The 19250-nt window shown below is 32.0% G+C and overlaps 1 protein-coding gene and 1 long non-coding RNA gene across 2 annotated transcripts in view; one reads left to right on the forward strand and one right to left on the reverse strand.

Annotated features, from left to right (window-relative positions):
- Positions 1 to 8558, forward strand: part of LOC129216920 (prostaglandin reductase-3-like) — a 28255-nt gene extending 19697 nt beyond the window's left edge. The window contains exons 9-10 of the mRNA XM_054851137.1: positions 924 to 1106; positions 8056 to 8558. Of these exons, the coding sequence (XP_054707112.1) occupies positions 924 to 1106; positions 8056 to 8103 (231 nt within the window). The 3' untranslated portion in view covers positions 8104 to 8558. The remainder of the gene's footprint in view (positions 1 to 923; positions 1107 to 8055) is intronic.
- Positions 856 to 19250, reverse strand: part of LOC129216921 (uncharacterized) — a 28886-nt gene continuing 10491 nt past the window's right edge. The window contains exons 6-8 of the long non-coding RNA XR_008580188.1: positions 12302 to 12458; positions 11095 to 11163; positions 856 to 1058 (exon numbers count right to left, since the gene is read on the reverse strand). This is a non-coding gene — a long non-coding RNA (uncharacterized LOC129216921). The remainder of the gene's footprint in view (positions 1059 to 11094; positions 11164 to 12301; positions 12459 to 19250) is intronic.

A 19250-nucleotide genomic window follows, 5' to 3' on the forward strand; every position in this document is an offset into this window, starting at 1 on the left:
CAACCAAAAGTTGAGATGAAGTACTGAATAATGATTTTAATGGAAGAAAGCCTTCGAAAATAAGGGATTTAAATTTCAATTACAGGCTATAATTTCACAGAAATTAAGGGGTTTTAATTAATTTCTCTGGAACTAATTGATATTTCGAAAAATCCTTTCTTAGTGGATACTTTCGTAATCATGTGGGCATGCCTGCCAAATTTCAAGTTTGTGGCTTAATCGGTGTGGGCTGTACGTTGATATATATATGTTATCTCAAGTGGCAGAAGTATATAGTCGCTCAAGGTGACTATTTTCAAAGTGAATGTGCTTCAGTGAGGTGAACTATTCTGGGTAAGGTTTTATAAAACTTGTCCCTAAACTTTTGGACCGTATTACATAGAAGCGATTTTGATTTTATCATAATTACTAAAAAAACATAAAAATTAAAGCTAATATTTTTGTATGAGGCTCTATTTTTAACTTATATGCACAACACATTAGCAGAAAGTTAATAATTAAAATATGAATCAATAAGAAAAATTTGAGCACAGATAATAAAAATCACAGATAAACCGCAAAATGGCTAAAATGATGTTATGTGATACATAATACTGACCATATGCGAGCTATGGCCTGCAGGTAAGATACCAGTGCTAATGCTGTCGTTGGGGCAAACCTGACCTAGAGTATCATGATGCCGTGATTAGGATCTGCCCCGCCTTCAAAATGCGAGCAAGTTAGTTTTGTCCCAACTACAGTATGTCATATTTTCTTCTTTTTAATGTTCTTTTTGTTCATCACAGCTAAAAATTCTGTATTAATGTCATTTTACCACTACTTTCATTTTATAACAACATGGCAACTATTAAAACACATAGAATGAACTTTAATAAAAACATGCTCATCACAGTTTCTGCAATTACATTACTCCTTTTTGTTAGCTCCTTTCTCGTTCTACAACCTTCAGTGGATTTCTTCTTCCTCATTACCTGGCTGATATTCCTCATTACATGAGCTTGATGGTACAACAGTTTCATGAACAAATTTTGAAAACTCAAATAGATGATGGCAGCTCTCTAGGGAACAAATTTTCGAAATTAGAAGATATTCCAAAGGCAGTAGAAGTAAGTAGTTTTGCAATAATCCCTACAAATGTAACAAAAGAGAAAACCATAAAATAGTAAAAGGCTTGAAATTATTCAAAAATTCTAGGTTTTTGTATTTTGTGGTAAGTTAGTGGCTGAGCATGTAATTCAGGATTTTACTCATAGAATGTAATATATATCGAAATATAGATAAAAATATCAAGTGGACTTCAAAATCACGACAACAAGTGACTTCATGTAGTTGACTTGCCATGAATTTGTCATTTTAAAAATGACAATATTTCAAAAAAAATATATATATATATATATACAACTCTCATGCCAACACCTTCTATAGTACAATGAAAGGGCAGTTAAGTTTTAGCGCAGCACTACCTAAGCAAATTCTAGTAGAGCTGCAGATTGGCTGTTGACCAAAAAGTTTCAATGCTGACCAAAAATTTCAGTGCCAATTGCCACTGTGTTATAAAAAAACATAAAAAAAACTTCTCCCAAGTTTTCGTTATCGCTTGCATTGTGCTTCCAAAGTAGTTTTTCATGCTCCTCTGGGGGGTGACATTACTTATTGAGGTGCAAGAAAAACTGAAATGTTGCCCCTCTCCTTGCTGATTTGCTGACACCTCACGTTTGATGCAAAAAACCAGCTGCATGTCGCTAGACACTGCGTTAAGGGGGGGGGGGAGTGAAAAACAACTATGGTCCAGCAGAAACCAAATGCAAACAAAGTCAAATGATTGATGACTGACTTTATTTAGGGAGCCATGATGAATTTGAAATCGTATTTCGCGCGATAAATTGCATTTCGTGATAGAAATTTCAATCCTTTTGCATCTTGTAAATACTTTAATAATTTTGGTAATCGGAAGTTATGTTGACACAGGCTACCTTTGATTAGCTTATATTATGTTTAATTTTAATGAAAGGATTTATTTTTGGACCAATGCTTTCTTTGCAATCATACATAGTGGGGAACTGCACCTTGTGGTTGAGATTTCGATCTTTTTGCATCTTGTACATATTTTGATATTTTTGACAAGAGAAAGTTGTTTTGACTTATGCTACTAAAAATGAGCTTGTTTTATATTTTCATTTTAAATTAATTAGCTTTTGAAGCCGAACTTTGAAATTGTACTTTGCGGGGATTTGCATCTCGTGGCTTGATATTTCAATCCTATTGCATCTTGTGAATATTTCAATATTTTTGGCAATCAGAAGTTATTTTATAACAGGTTATACCTTAGATAAGCTTATTTTATGTTTAATTTTAATTAATGGATTTATTTTTGTGGATCTATGCTTCCTTTACAATCGTACTTCGCGGGAAATTGCATCACGTGTTTGAGATTTCAATCCTATTGCATTTTGTCTATATATTAATATTTTTGACAAACGGAATTTGTTTCTGCATTCGCTACTTTAAATTAACTTATTTTAAGTTTTATTTTAATAAATACTTAATACCTTTATTTTCGGGAGACATGCCTACATTGCACACGGGATTCGCGAAAAATTATTTCCAGTGTTTGAAACTTCAATCCTTTTGTACCTTTCAAATGTTTCAGAGTTTTTGACTGTTGAAAACTATATTTTAATAACTAAAAATGAATAAATTCTATTTATATATTTATTTATTTTTGCAACTTTTATTTTAATTATTTTTAGCTTATAGTAATATCACGCATCAGAAGTAAAAAATTTTCCAAAAGGCTAACTTAAAAGTTTAACATCTTATCCCACTATATATATATATATATATATATATATATATATATATATATATATATATATATATTAAATTTGCAGATTTTTTAGACATTGTTGCAAAAACATCTCAAACCTTGGAAACAAGGGATATTTTATAGCATGCTGCAATGTCAGTAAGGAAAAATGCTGTGCAGTGACCGACTGAGTCACCTCAAAATAATGCAAAAATTACTGGATATAATGCTTTGCATTACCTCTAGTAATGCTGAGGTGGAGTTCCAGGCAGGGGGCGTGCACAGAGCTTCAGTAATAGGGGTACCACTATAGCAGGGAGCTTGGGGGGGGGGGGGGGCAAGGAGACAAAATTAGGCGAGTGTAGGAAATTTATGGCATCTGAATTTTTTCAAAAGCAACTTAAATATAGAGAGGGGTTTTTAAAATAGAGTCAGTGAGTCAAAACTAAAACTGAGAATTAGAAATATGAACCTAATCATAAGCCTAATACAGGGTTCGTACGCTCCGGGAAAACCTGGAATCGTCAGGGAAAATGACACAGGTCAACATTTCAGGGAAAAGTCAGGGAATTTTCCAAATTTGCTCCCCAAAATTTTTTTCCCAGGGAACTTTATTCTATTAAATCTAATCTTCATTTTTTATCGATGTTTCCCAAAAAAAATTGTAAAAATTTTGTAGCAAAATGATGCTAGCAATAAAAAAAAAAAGTGACCCAAAAAAGAACTTCCGCAGTCGCCATTTTTGACAACTGCGGTTGCTGTTTTGATCACTTGAGTAAATGCTTTTTAATATAAATGTTGTATAAAATATAATAAATCTATGCTTTAAAAATATTCAAAAGTAACTATCAAAGAAAATAGCTTGTTTTTTTGCATTTAACAAAATATATTAATTTTCCTAGTAAAATGTCCCCACCATTAGAACTTTCGATCATCTATTCCTTTTTGAAGAACATAAATTAATTCTGTAAATGTTGACGTAAAATATGCATTACAAGTTTGAGTGCCAATTTCTTCTTCAAAAATAATAAAGTACCGTAATTTCGAGTAGATAAGCCGTCCCATCGTATACGCCGCGGGAGAGCAAATCAAAACATGGTGCCCCTGACATTCAATTAGTCTGAAATTCTCTTCTATGTATATAGATACGATCATTTTTGATTGTTTATATTACTTTCTACACAAACAGCAATATATAAATTCAAATAATAAATAAATAAAAATCTTATCTCATGATTTTCCACGAAATAACTTCATCAAAATTTAAAATCTTATTCAATTAACTCTGTTATAAACTTTTTTTTTTATTAAAACATAAAAGAGTAAAAATCAAGAGATATATAGACAATTAAAATAAGACAAAATAATAACATTAAAATCACACATCATCAAAACCTTCAAAATCTGATTCGTCGATATCAGAATCAAAAAGGGAAAGCAAATTGTCATCTAATTGAAAGTCGCTTTCATCACACTCACTTCTTTCTGAGTCACTCAGTTCTCTTTCATTTGAGATGATTTCCAACTTCACGAAAGATGAAATTATGGTGGAGGCCCGGACAGCTTACCAGGCATCATGCACCCACTGGGCCACCTCCTCACACGACGCTTTTCTCATTTTTCCTGTTATGGTGTAGGAGTGGATTCTGCAGCGCATCCACTCCTCCCACTTTTTACGCAATTCACATTTAATCACCCGATTTACAGTTATGTCAAGTGGTTGCAGAACTTTGGTGAGCCCACCTGGGATCACCGACAATTTGGAGCTCAATTTTTAACTTCCGACTTCACTGCCGGAACTTAATGCGAGTGCATTGAATCTAACACAATGAGGCCTTGGGGGCGGAAAAAAGCGCCCTTCCCCTTCCGGTAGACTGCCGCCAACCAAAGAACCATCATTTCTTCACACATCCAGCCCTTTTCGTTGGCGGCAATCACTACCCCTTTAGGGAAGTTTCCTTTAGGGACTTTCTTTTGAAGATAACTAACGGAGAAAACTTTTCTCCTTCAGCAGAGCAACTTAGAACAAAAGTGAACGACGATTTTTCATTCCCTGTTATCAACACGGAAACAGTTCTTTCACCTGTACCATGTACAGTTCTGCTTGGAGGGCAGTCAAATGTGACGGGCACTTCGTCCTTAATGATCTGCCTGCCACACAACTTCATTTCTTCAATTTTCTTTTTCGTGAAAGTCAAAAAAGCTTCCTTGTTTTCCATCCAATCCGAAGGAAACTTTTGCTCAACAGTGGTTTTAGCCCGCACAGAAAGTTTTTTCCTTTTCATAAACCGGAAACACCAATTGGGGCCCCCGACGAAGTTCGTGATCCCCATGCCAGCAGCAATGAGGCTTTGCCTGCATCCTAATTCTCAGGGTGGACACAGGCAATCCTTTCTCACGTTGCTCCAAGGTCCATTTGGCAAGATTTTTCTCTAAAACAGGCCAAGCTACAACGCCCGTCTGACGAGGCCTTTTTGTCTTTGGCATTTTTTCGAGCTTGCCCTGCTCGAATTTCAGCGCTGGATTCATATTTCGTCTACTTCAAATTCTCTAGAGGCAGCTCTATTCCCAATTTCTAGCGCTCTCTTCACAGCCGAGAGCTTGAAAGCAGCTATGTGGCTTTTCCTTCGAATAGGAGCCATCATAAACAATCCAAGAGAAAAAGTAACCAAGGTAGTACTAGTAGACAAAGCAACAACGAATAACGATAGAATAATAATGCAGTAAACTTCATGTGTGCAGTGTTGCCAGATGGTCAAATCCAGATTTCCCCAATTCCCTTTCAACTTTTCTCCAAAAAGCGATGTTTTCTATCAAAATTCCCCTCAAAAATTATTTTTCCACTAATATTTTCATAAAATGAATCGACTCCCTCTAATATTTTGTGTCTCTTGAAATTTTTTTTTCTCCCCAAATAGCCAAATTTTCTTATAAAATTCCCCAACTTTTTTTTTCTTCCCATTTTCTCTTTTTTTTTGTCTTCTTTATCTTTATCTTTCTTTATCTTTACTAATAATAAAGCTGAAAGTCTCTCTGTCTGGATATTGTCAGGATCTCTGTGACGTGCATAGCGCCTAGACCGTTCAGCCGATTTTCATGAAATTTGGCTGTTTAGTTTGTAGCATGGGGGTGTGCATCTTTAAGCAATTTTTTGAAAATTCGATTTTGTTCTTTTTCTATTCCAATTTTAAGAACATTTTCCCGAGCAAAATTATCAAAAGATGGACGAGTAAATTACCAAGTGATCATAACGTGGGCAAGCCAATTGGCGAGAAATTCATCATGCATTATTTGTAAATATACAGGTGTGAACCAATAGACCTTTTAATTTTCTACTACGGGCAAAGCCGTGCGGGTGCCACAAGTCATAAATACAAGTGCCTGACTGAAAGATAAGAAATAACCAAATATTTTTTTTCTACTCGCATTTACTACTCTGCTTCTGTATGTACATTTAAACAATAATTTTTGTATATATTTATCCAAGAACATTTTTCATCACACTTATTTTTACCTTTTTCACCAATCAACTAGTTACTCACGCAGAACAATGCAAATTCCATAGCATAATATACCACATAATGCGAATTCCATAAAGTTGAGCAAAGCTAAGACAACGCTGTTTTATACAAACAATGTTACTATTACTTCTTGACACAAATTTAAATACGAAAAAAAAATCTTTTTTCTCCGAGGGTTTTTTCCCCCGGGAAAAAACCCTCGGGAAAAGAATTTTTTCCCCATAGAATTCCCCTCAAAGCCCGTTTCCCCAAAATTTCCCCAGAGAGCAGCAGATTTCCCCAAAATGGGGAAATTTCCCCCCAATCTGGCAACACTGCATGTGTGAAAAAAGAAAAGGTTGAAAAATGCTACGGTTATGCAAATAACTTGTGGTACTAGATTACATCTTTGTTTGGTTGGTTGAAAAAACAAACTTGGTAAAAATAATAATAATGGTAATAATAATAGTAAAATTGTAACTTCATTCCAAATTAAAAAAATTTCAAATCAACGTGTCATAATTGTTACATCGAAAAATTGCTTAACTTTTTTGTTTATTTCATCATGATTAAAATATTTTAAAACATTATTCAAAATAATGTTTTCAAAAGCTGCATCTTCAATCAACAGTTTCAAAATATTAATAATAAATTAGTGATTCCTCCACTTTAGTGCTTTGTGAAGTGCATTATATTATCACGCATCTGACAGCATTGGAAAGAATAACAACGGCGAAATTCTATGGATGTGCACCCTACTGCAGTTAGGGGAGTTAATTCAGAGCAAATCTGTTTGAAAGTGCGATTTGAGAGCTCCTTGACTGGCGTTTTTGAATGCTTTTTTTTTCCTGCTCGATTGTGCAAACATGAAAATCTTTAAGAAAGTAGGGTGAGGTAAAAAAATTCTTCAGATACGCCTCCCTCACAGATACGCCGCAGATGTTAAATTTCAATTTTAATACACGTATAAGCCGCGGCTTATCTACCCGAAATTACAATACAATTATTTCTTCACATCAAAAATATGTAATGTGACAATGGTGCTACACATGTATATATTATCACATACAAGCTGCGACTAATTACTGCAGAATATTTTTCAAAAGGTTACTAAGTAGCTTTATACCTGTATACTGCACTAATATATCATATTTTATATTAAATGGATCTGTAAACTGAAATTTTAATTAACATTTGATATTAACAACATTATATTTCATTTCAAGTCATACTCTGATTTCTTCAATGAGAAAAAGAAAATAACGACTGGTATTGATTTTTATTGGGTATGGGTAAAGATTTTTTAACTCACACGTATATAAATATATATATATATATATATATATATATATATAGAAAGATACGTGTGTGTTTGGCTATCAAAAATTTGAAGTGGCTACCAAAATTTCTGGTATTAGTGGCCACTGGCTATCAAAGAAAAATACCAGTCTACACCTCTAAATACTAGTTTTATGTTTCAGAAAAAGACTGCCTTTTCTATTTTCAAACACAACTTCTAAATTGTGGGGGTTCAATGACGAAGCCTACGAACAAAACGAATTGGATTTCATATTCCAGTAAGGATAAATAATTGATCATTTCTAGGGCGAATTATAGATGATGTGAATCATTTGATGATGCTCTCAAAGTATTCCTCTTAATATTGTAACATGCCTTAACTTTCATTATTGAATACAGCTTCATTTTATTTTGAATGTCTTAATTTTTTATTGTTTCTTTTTTTTACAGTACTTATACAGTGGGAAAAATAAAGGCAAAATTATTGTTCAATTATGAAGAGTGACAAAGTTATTAGATGACAAAACTAATCTTCAGAGACTGCTTGGTTTTTAAATTTCATATTTTATTTATAACATTTTTCTCTTTAATAATCCTCACCATGAGAAAATTCTGATTGCACCACTGAGTCCTCAGCCAACAACAATGATTTTGGTTTCAAATTCAAACGCTTAGGCAAATACATAATTTTGTTTTAGCTTCTGTCGGCTGAAAAATATAAGGCTGTAGAAAGAAAAGACGGAGCAAGCTATGTTAGCTCCACCTTAGGATGTGTATAGTGAAAAGTGGTCAATGAGGTAGAACGCTGACTGTTTCTTTTATAGAAGAGTAATTTTAGTCTTTGGTGTTTTCTTAGACAATTCGATGGACAAATGAAAAAAAAAAAAAAAATACAAATGCAATCCATGCTTTGTTTTGCAAAATTAAACTAGCACATATTTTATGTGAAAGGAACTTATTATCCGGTACTGGAATGACGCTCCTGGAGGGGGGGGGAACTAATGCACCCATGTTATATACATGTGTGTGTGTGCATTAAAATTTTTTATGAGCAACCAACTCCACATTGCCTATAGTCTGACCTAAGGCCCTGATATATATATATATATATATATATATATATATATATATATATATATATATATATATATATATATATATATATATATGAGCTGGCGCATCAGCTTAAGATGAGCTATTTTGGATCAGAGCATGTGTTTGAGTGGTTGTCTTATTTGGCGAGTTATCGTGTTTGGTGATTGTTCAGTGTGAGCGATTATTACCAGCATGTGAAAATTGTTGATTAAGTAAAATATTATATTCGGAAAATTTGGCGAAACCCGAAACTTTGCTGTGGTAACCCTAGCAGCACAACAATGAAAAATTTGATCAAAAAATGGCTAAACTTAAGCTGGTGCGACGGCCTATTTATATACCGGCTCTAGCCTGACCACCAATAAGATGTGAACATTGACATCCAGTTTAATAACAGAAATAGAAGCATCTATTAATTTTTTAGGGACGTTAGTTTTCAATTACAGCCTCTAAACTAAGCAGAGTCACTTTGAAATGAGCGAAACACAAATATCACATTCTGTTTTCTTTTTCCTCTCCCCACATGCCATCATCTTAATTGGCCATTTCCATGACAAATGCAGTCAAATAGTATTTTTCAAAGCACTCATTTTTTCCCCTGTCTCATTTAAACAAATTTTGAAACGTGAGAAAACATTTTCCTGCGTAAGTTTTATGAAAAGGAATTTAGGAATTTATAATACTTTTTAATTCTAAAATAATAATTTTACGAAATACCTAATATTTGCTCACTGCAAGTTTTGTAAAAGATCTAATTTTTCAATCATAAATTTTGTGAAAAGATAATAAGAATTCATATTTCAAAGGGTCCATCTTAAAATGTTTCCCAACCTTAAAATAAAATAAAAAATAATGAAAAATAAATAGTCCAAACAAACCATAAATCCTTTAACCTTGCCTATTAAAACATTTAAAAACATTTTTTTCTGCTTTCATTATGCATTTTTAATTGTCTTTCAATTTTAAACTAAGAGATTAAAGTATTGAAATAAAAACTACTCTTTCGAATTCCAGAACATTAAGTGTCTTTCAATAAATTTTTTTAAATTGGAACATGCAGATTCCAAAAGGATAAATATCTGCAACAAACTTTCTTTTTTTTTAACTTTATTATTTAACACCTATTTAGAGAAAAACTCGGCTACCTGCAATATTACCTACCACAAGAAAAAAAAAAAAGAACTTTAGTATGCTTCCATTTTAGAATATTTTTCCCAATATGAACCAGTGCATGTCAAGTGAAACAAAAATGCCTGAAAAAAGATTCAGATTATTGTAGTTAAATTTCTTAAATATTATTTTAACTGGTGAAAATTATGAGCTAAAGAATTTTATTCTATTGCTGTGTTATTAGAATAATTTTACCCTAGGTAAATATATTCAAATTTCATCAAAAATTATTTTCCATATTGTTTCTTAGATTATCTTATGAACCAATGTTTTTGTAAATAATGAAAATGCATCAAAAAATTTGTATATATAAATGTAAGATTTTATTGTAATAAAGACCTTTAAATTATGAATTTGTCAACTATTCTTATTTTATTCTTAAAACATTATTCGTACAGGGTGTTCCGTTTTAACCAGCAAGACCTTTATTTTTGCAACCGTTAGTTTTACGTGTACTTCCAATTGCAAAAATATTCAAAATCAGATGCAGAGTTAAGATATTGAAAGTTTGAAGTGAAAATAAAAATGAGTCAAAAAATATAAAATTAAACTTTTTATACGGGCCCCAGGTCGCCTAACTTACATTTCGAGAAATATATTTACATTTTTATAAAAAGTATATCAGAATTTAAAATATTTTGTAAATTTTCTTTTTGAATGATGTTTTCCTAAAAACTACAAAATTCAAGTCTCTTGCCAAAGCAGAAAACATTAACTCAGTCACAAATTTTTTTACAGTAATTAGTGTTAGAGAGTCTCAAATTTTCCGCACTAAGGCTAAGTGCTCTGCAGAAATTCGATTTTTTCGGCCCACCTTACTCCTCAGTCAGGGATAGTGAATAACCAAGCCGGAGGCAGATGTCATCTCATTGAAGCCGAGAGTGCCAGAACAAACTGGCAACTCCCCCCCCCCCCCAAACTTTGCCTTCAATTCAAGAGTCGAACCACACTGCAGACACTCGCTGGTCAGATAAGTTCACCTTATCTACCAGTTCTCCACTTCAATGAGATGACATCTGCCTCTGGCTCGGTTATTCCCTATTCCTGACTGAGGAGTTCAAATAAGAACGAAACTGCATGTGATAATTGGGCTGTCTGGTATATTGCATATTTTTTGTGTCAAAAATAGTGACAACTTTGTCCAGACCATTTTTCCACCCAAGCAAACAGTAGCAGCCATTATACCTTTTATGACATCACTAAAATAAAAGCCATTCTTCTTACCATAATGTCACACAAGCTACATCTTCACTCCTTTATATTCCTTCATAGCTTTTTCCAAGCGGTTGAGTCCTATACAGAAACAATGAAACAAAAATTGGGTAGGCTATCTTTTAGGAGGAAACCCTACCATTCCCTGGTTTTGTAAATATATTAGGAATGTACCTTTTTTTGCTGTTCTCACATAAAAGTTGAAATGATGAGCATGAGACATAAGCTTGTGGAGGTTCACAAAACAGATTTCAAAAATAAATTCATACAGATATGACTTAACTTATAAGTTATTTTTTAAACACTAATTTTTGAGGCAAGCAAATCAATAACAATTTCATTGACTAAGTGTGTCATTTATGATGTTTTTCCCCAATTGAGGAATGGTTAAAACACGTAGCCTATCTCACCTTCATACATAGTTTTTCTCCTAGCTCTTTTTCAAAATTGTGTTATAAAAACTTTTATGCATGAAAGTGATGTAAAAAAAAATGAAAAAGGAAAAAAATTGTCTTCTAAAACTTTTGACAGTTCAACCAAATCCATTTACCACACATAAAGTTAGTTTTGCTAATATGCACTTGTGATGATTATGGCAAAATATAAGTGAGAACAAAATATCATCGAATTTGATCAGTTACCAAATACAGCAACCTTTCTCTTTGAGGAGGGCACTGCCAAGGTACAAACAAAATAATATCCAGTGGTACCTTTTATCAAAAATAAAGTCATTTGCTCATAAAAATTAAGAGCTTTGGATTTCCTTTTTTTTCCTGAAGTCAAATATATTTTTTAAAATTTTATTTTAAAAAAATAACAGAAACAAAGGAAAAAAAAAATCATCTAAATAAGTAATCACCAAAATCGCGAAAATTAGACTTGCAAAAAAAGTGTTTTTAGAGTATTAAAATAAATGAATTAGTAAATAAATAGATCATCTAAAAATCTTCGGAGAAAGAAGGTTTGGGTTTTCCCCCAGCCCCTAACATTCCAACTTTCATTTTATTAGCAATTCAACTGCATTTACTTTGTATCAAAAATAAATAAATAAATAGAAAACAGTTTCTTTCTTATTACTTTTTCTGAATTACTCTAACATTTTCAATATGATCTGTACAATATTTTAGTTACTATTATTAATTCATATGAAAAGAAAGATAATTTTAGGATTTTTTCTTACAGTTTTACTAAGAAGAAGTGTTCGAATTTAATTTTTTACCTTCTTCAACATCATCCGGAAATTCTGTGAAGCAAATCCTAAACCATCCAGGCTGAGCACAAAAAAATTCCTTTCCTGGCACAATGTATAACTGGAACTTTTCCATAAGATAGTCAAAGAAATCTCCTTCTTGTCGAAAAGATTCTGATCCACAGATCTAAATAATAACAACAATAAAAACGTTTATTAAAATATTATAACAAGTCGCTTAATATTTTACGTAAACTTTGATTCTCAAGATAGTGTTGAGCTTTATTTTAACTTTCTTTTTAGGTTTGTCAGAAACCTGTGGCTTTTGAACCACATCAAACTCATAACAATCGTACTTGCGTCTCTTGAGTAGTTGAATAGTATTGAAAATTTACTGTAATATTGCTATTAACAAATAAATTTTAATAATCATGCTCATACACCAAATTGCACCCATAAAATCAAGACATTTTCTGCCAAGCATCAGATACTTCTGTGCATGGCAGAAAATGAAGAATCCACCTACCCAAAATAAGAGAAAACAATGTCAGAAAGCACTAATTGCAGATTACTGCAGGCAGGTGTTTTAGCTTTACAAGAAAAGTCTTTTCCAATGCAAAAGAAATGAGCTTATGGATGAAAAGACGTCCAACAAAAGGGCACCTATGCATTTGCCCAACTTGACAATTTTCGGATATGACCATTATTAAAAACAAATAAGCTTAGTGACGAAAGCCTCTAAAGTTGCATTAAGATAAAAGCTTCTGAATATTCACCAAACCTAGGACAACTTTGTGTCTCTACTCAATTTGTAAAAACTGTTAAATATAACGTATTTTCTTTCTATTATTTTTCATTTAATTAAGCTTTAGCAGAGCTAACCCACTGACATAAGGTTATTATTATTATACCTATTTAAACGAGTTATCTCACTACATATACAGGTCATTCTTCAAAAAGTTACTTTTCAGTCACACACCTTTTAGAGTAAAAACTTTAAGGAACAATTCATTTAACAATGGTTTTTAATTTCATCAAAAATATATCTTTTTAAACCTGCGAACAATTTTTTAATAATAATTTTTATTTTAGCATATTTTGGTTCACAAAATGTGAATTCTCAACAATGTGGTGCATCACACACCTTGTGTAGCTGTTTATGTTGCTTAATAAGTTGTTTAATTAAAAGTATATACAGTAAAACCCCTCCTAACGGACACCCCTCTTATATGAACATTCTTTAATTCCCCAATTCCAATGCAAATAACATTATTAAACCCCTGTCCCCTGCGGACACCCCTCTATTGGGGACAAAAAAAATTTGTCCTGTTTAGTCCGCATTAGAGGGGTTTTACTGTATTTATTTATTATTCCTTTCATTAAGTGTCTCAAATACTACTTGTTTAAGCATATTTAATTTTTTTATATAATGTTTCATTTGTTTTAATAGGACAAGGAGTCATGTCACACAAATTCTCACCTTTGTTACCTAAACACAAAATGCCATCCCTCATTAACACGTGGTAGTAATGACATTAAATTTTATTTTCCATGATACAAGGGAGTCCCCTTGTTTATTTTCAGCCATAGTTGAAGTTGTGAGATTTTTGTCGAAAAACAAGAAGCAAGATTTTGCTTTAAAAACTTAGTGTGGTTATTTTGACTTTTCACCTCTGTGAACTTGAATTTGAGGGATGTAAATTAATGTAAAAAATGAAGTGAACATGTTTTCATATGCTTAACATGTGCAGATTGTAGTAACGAAGAAAAAAAAAAAATTTTCCCGGAAAAATGTATCAATTAGGTCTGTATTAATGGAGAATTCCTCACCTCCATGACAGACTTTATCAATGTCATTATTTCTGATGTGAAAATAAAGTTATAAATTACCAGTATATCCTTAAATTTACTAAATACTATTTGTTGACATACATTTGAAACTACTAACTAAGCTGTACTTTAATTAAGAGAGCTTAATATTATATTCCCACTAATCATTAAAACAGCTGATTGTTTGCACAATTGACAAAATTACTATTTTGATATTAAATTGGCTCAATTTTTAAATATTAAAAGTTTTTTTTTTTTTTTTAATTTCCGTAAACAAGACATTTTTTTATTCTTTTTAATTTATGAGTAAAATAATTGGAACTTAGCTGGGCCATTGTTTATAGTTACTTCTAGTAGGTAACACTTTTATGTAAGAATAAAAAAAAGAAAACAAAAGGTTTCAAAATTGAAAAATATTTGCATTCAAAAGTTACGTTTTCTGGAGAATGACCCATATGAATGTTTTGGTTTCACAACAAATACATGTTTCACAGTATATAACCATTATACAGTAGAAGACCATTATAACGCACACCTTGGGACCAGCGCTTTTGCGTTATACAGGGTTTTGCGTTATATAGATCATTTCACAAATTTTGAAACTAATATTCAGAATATATCTATATATTAGCACTTCAGAATGAGTTTTACCTGCAATGAGTATTAAAGCACCAATATTACAATTAGTTATTTACAAATAAATATGTTTCACAATTTAAAAAAAAGTGCACTATCCTGCAGTTCTGCTGGTTTCATGGTTTGCATAACAGCTGCATTTTCAAGAGCCGTCTGGTATTTTCTATTTACTGTAAGTACTAAATTTCCTTTAAAAGCTTTGAATTAAGATGGAAAGATGAAAAACTGTTTCAAAATTTAATTTGCCTTACAATTTTTATGCTTGCAAAGCAAAACAGAGGGATTTTTTAAACTTCAAAACATATTACTTACTTCTGAAAAGTTGTGTGTTTTATAGAGAATTGTGTTCTATAGGTTGGCGTTATAACGATCTTCTATTGTATTACTTTTCTAATATTCACATTGTGTGTATTAATATTTGGTTCTTAAATAAACAATTTACAACATCTGGAAAAAAAGTGGCTCTTTGCTCCAGAAAGGTTGCTGACTTCTGTTTTAGGTGATAGTATATAACATTTTAAATAATATTAAGCATGACATTTTCTGCTTTTGATGAAAGCTTGTTTCTCACCATTCTGATGTTTAAACCTGGAATGGAAAATTGTGAAAGGTATTTTCTTATCGTGATTATCTAACAGTCGTTGTAAAGCCTGAATAAATCAAAACCTAATAAATGCTTTTATTGTTTTATAGCAAAATCCGTCTTTTTCTGTAGCCTCATCCTTCATAGCATTTTTTAGTTTTATTTTAGTTTGAAAATAATCGGAGATATATAAGTTTTACATTATTCCTTTTATTTATTCATTATTTTTTATATGCACATTGCCTTTTAATATTTTTAATTGATGGGTTTTCTTCTATTTATTAAGTTTATCACATAACTACTGACTATAAGACATGAAAATTTGCGAGAATCTGCAGGAATAAATTTGACAAATATTGAGAGCAAAGTGGATTTTTAAAATATAAGTAGAGAATACTTAACTTAAGCCTGTATAGGACCCAAAATTTGGCTTTCAAAAATCTGGCATGTCCCAAAATTTGGGAACTGTAATTTTTTTTTTCGCAGTTAAAAGAAAAAATTTCAACTTTTAGGTTTAGGTAAAATAAAATAATAGTTTAAAAAACTAAAAAAAACACGATTTCGTAGCAAAATGAACTAAAAAGTGAAAAATAATCTTTGGATGATAGTAGTTGACCAATCACTTAATTTCAATGTAATACAAAAAAGCGTGGGGGGCTGTCTATTTACATTTTTGCTTGGACAACAAATGGAAGAAATTCAAGACAACTAATAAGAAGCCCCCCACGCTTTTTTGTATTACATTGAAGTTAAGTGATTGGTCAACTACTATCATCCAAAGATTATTTTTCACTTTTTAGTTCATTTTGCTACGAAAGCGTGTTTTTTTAGTTTTTTAAACTATTATTTTATTTTTTCTGTTTTTTAGTCTTATGTTGGAGAATTATCAGGCGACGAAATTATTTATGAAACGAGTGCGAGGTAATATCTTAAAGTTAAGACAAGAACACCCCGATGGGAAGCTACTGTGAGTCATCGATGTATGTTTGCGGAAATCATATTTATATTACTTTGAAAATTTGAGATGCATTTGAATAAAAGTTTGTTCAACATAGGTCTGATCAGCAATGAATTTCCAATTGAAGGCTCACCTAAATTTTGGCATGAAATTAGTTAAAAGCAATTATATTTCATGTTCTAATTACCTTGGAACATTGGAACAAATTTTGTCTGATGCAGAAAAATGAAAGGTTTTTGTAGATATTTTTAAATAATTTTTGCGAGCATTTTTTAATGCATTTTTTTAAATTTTTCCTTTTTCACATTGTTGGATTTATGCCAAAATATTGATTAAAATTGGAGGAAACTAACAATTAAAAGAGTTAATTAATTAATTTGATTATAGAATATTGCATTGTCATCGGGTCTGAGGTCGCGTGCCAAATTTCAAAAGAATCCGAAAGCAGGAAGTGGGCGAAATTTGAGCTGCAAGATTCCGTTACAAGATACATACATACATACATACATACATACATACAGGTGAAACTAATAAAAGCGTGTTAAAAAGTAAAAGAGTCACGTTTCCTTTCGCTTATAAACTAGAGAGTCGCACGTCAGGGTATGTGACGGGTGAAAATTGCTTCTACTCTTCTAGCTTTGAACGAAGCAATTGTCTGTTTGGTGATATTTTCATTGTTGAAATTTTAACCTTAACACCAGTGGATTAACCCTAAATTCCAGTAGATAGAGTTAATTGTTTTCGTTTCTTCATTCCCCTGAAATGGCACAGTCTTAACAGTAAAACTGTTAAGTTACCAGATCGAGTTCAGCCTTGTCACAGTAAAGCCTTTCCCTGCATGTTAAACATAACCAAAACATATTATCAAATTATGCCATGGCGCGAGTTTCATTGTTGAAACACGCGGGTTACTAGAAGTAGTTCAGAAACAAATTGGGCATGATTTGCCACATTTTTGTGGGGAGATAAATGCTTTTAAAAGGAAAATAAAAATAACCATGCATCAAAAATGATTGGACATGCACAAGTTTTATAGTGATGAATGAAAAGGTTTCGTTTTTGCGATGGTGTTCGTTTCACGGTGAAGATTTCCCCCCGAATTCTAATAATTGAAAAATCCCTTTTTTGGGGAACTTCGTGGCTGAGATGAAAATTCGGAAGATATTCACTGCATTAGGAAATTCTGAGCAAGCATCAAAATTTGGGAGTCTCTCGACTGAATTGTAAGAGTTGGCAACTATGCAGGGTTCGTACGCTCCGGGAATTCCGGGAAAACCGGGAATTGTCAGGGAAAATAACACTGTCAAAAATGTCAGGGAAAAGTCAGGGAGTTTTCAAATTTTGTCCTCCAAATTTTTTTTTCCATTTTTTTTCCCAAGGAATTAAGTACCATGAGATCTAGTCTTCGTTTTTATTGTGATTTCACGAAAAAAATTGTAAATTTTTATCTAAATCGACGCTGGCACTTAAAAACTGCGATCGAGAAATGAACGTTTTTTTTTTTTTTTCACAACGAAAAATGCGCCAAAAGAGCGAAGATTTTCTTGCATGGAGTCAGTGAGGGGAACGCATTTCTTTCTACTGCCTAAAGTTTTAGATGGGTTGCCACAACATTCTATTCGGTTCAGGGTTCGTACGCTCCGGGAAAACTTGGAATTATCATGGAAAATGACATAGTCAAAAATGTCAGGGAATTTTCCAAATGTGTCCCCAAAATTTTTCTTTTCCCAATTTTTTCCCAGGGAATTTGGTTTTATGAGATCTAATCTTCATTTTTATCGATGTATTTAAAAAAAAATGTAACAATTTTAAAGCAATGAAAAAAGTGGCGACCCAAAAAATCTTCAGCAGCCGCCATTTTTGGCTCTCATTAGTTCCCAAGGGAAAAAAATCAGGTGAACAGCAATTATGCACGAACTCAAAAGGAGAGAAGACAATTTACTGCTTCGGAAGCACAACCTGTAGATGGGAAGGTCGATCGGGGAAAATAGTTTTTTTTTTTTTTTTTGATCGGAAAATCATTTCAGCTACGTGTGAAACGTAGTCGCCATCTTTGGTCATTCACAAGATAGATGTAGATACGATCCTAAAATGCCTAAGTTTCTAAAAACAAAGCAGAATTGGATATTTTCTTTAATTGAAAACTGATGAAAATAACAAAAAATGGTCTACAAATTGTTTTTCTATTGTTATTTAAAATAATTTTTTTGAGAAATGAAAAAAATTGTTCTTAAAACTTAATCTTATCCTCATTGCCTCGGACGCAAATGTGATAAAAACTTTTCAATGAATTGTAGTTTCATGAAGATTAATTATTTTTTAATTGTCTTCATGCGACAAATTAAAAAAGTTATTTCTTATTTTCGGGCATAGCCGCCATATTTGGTCATTCCCAAGATGGAAGTATGCAAGACTTTTTAAGTGCCTAAGTTCCCGAAAACGGCATTGGATGTTAATTGCAATGCAAACTATTGAAAACAACACAAATTGTGCCTTTTTTTCCGGATAATTTGTAATTATTTTCTGGAAAAATGCAAAATTTAATCTTCATAACATTTTTTTGTTTTAATTGATTTAGACTCTTATGTGCTAAATACTGACTATTTTGCTTTTATTGTATCCTTTTAAGGATTATTAATTATTTATTACTACTTTTATACTACAAATCCAAAAATCTACTTATTATTTTAAATTTTTCACTTTGTCGCCATATTTGATCGTTTGCACAATGGAAGTAGACTTAAACTTCCAGAAACAGAATTGGATGTTTATATCAATGAGTAACATTGAAACTAACATTAAAATGTGCAAAAAGTTGTGAATTTTGGAAAATTAACTAATACTTTCTGGAAAAGAAAATTTGAAATTTTAATGTAAGCGTCCTTTAATATGTGAAAAAAAAAAGATTATTGGCATTGGCCTATGATCGGCGGATGTTGATTTTTGTTACTATGCATTACATGGTATGCCAA

Source organism: Uloborus diversus, chromosome 2, assembly GCF_026930045.1.
Source record: "Uloborus diversus isolate 005 chromosome 2, Udiv.v.3.1, whole genome shotgun sequence".
NCBI lineage: Eukaryota > Metazoa > Arthropoda > Arachnida > Araneae > Uloboridae > Uloborus > Uloborus diversus.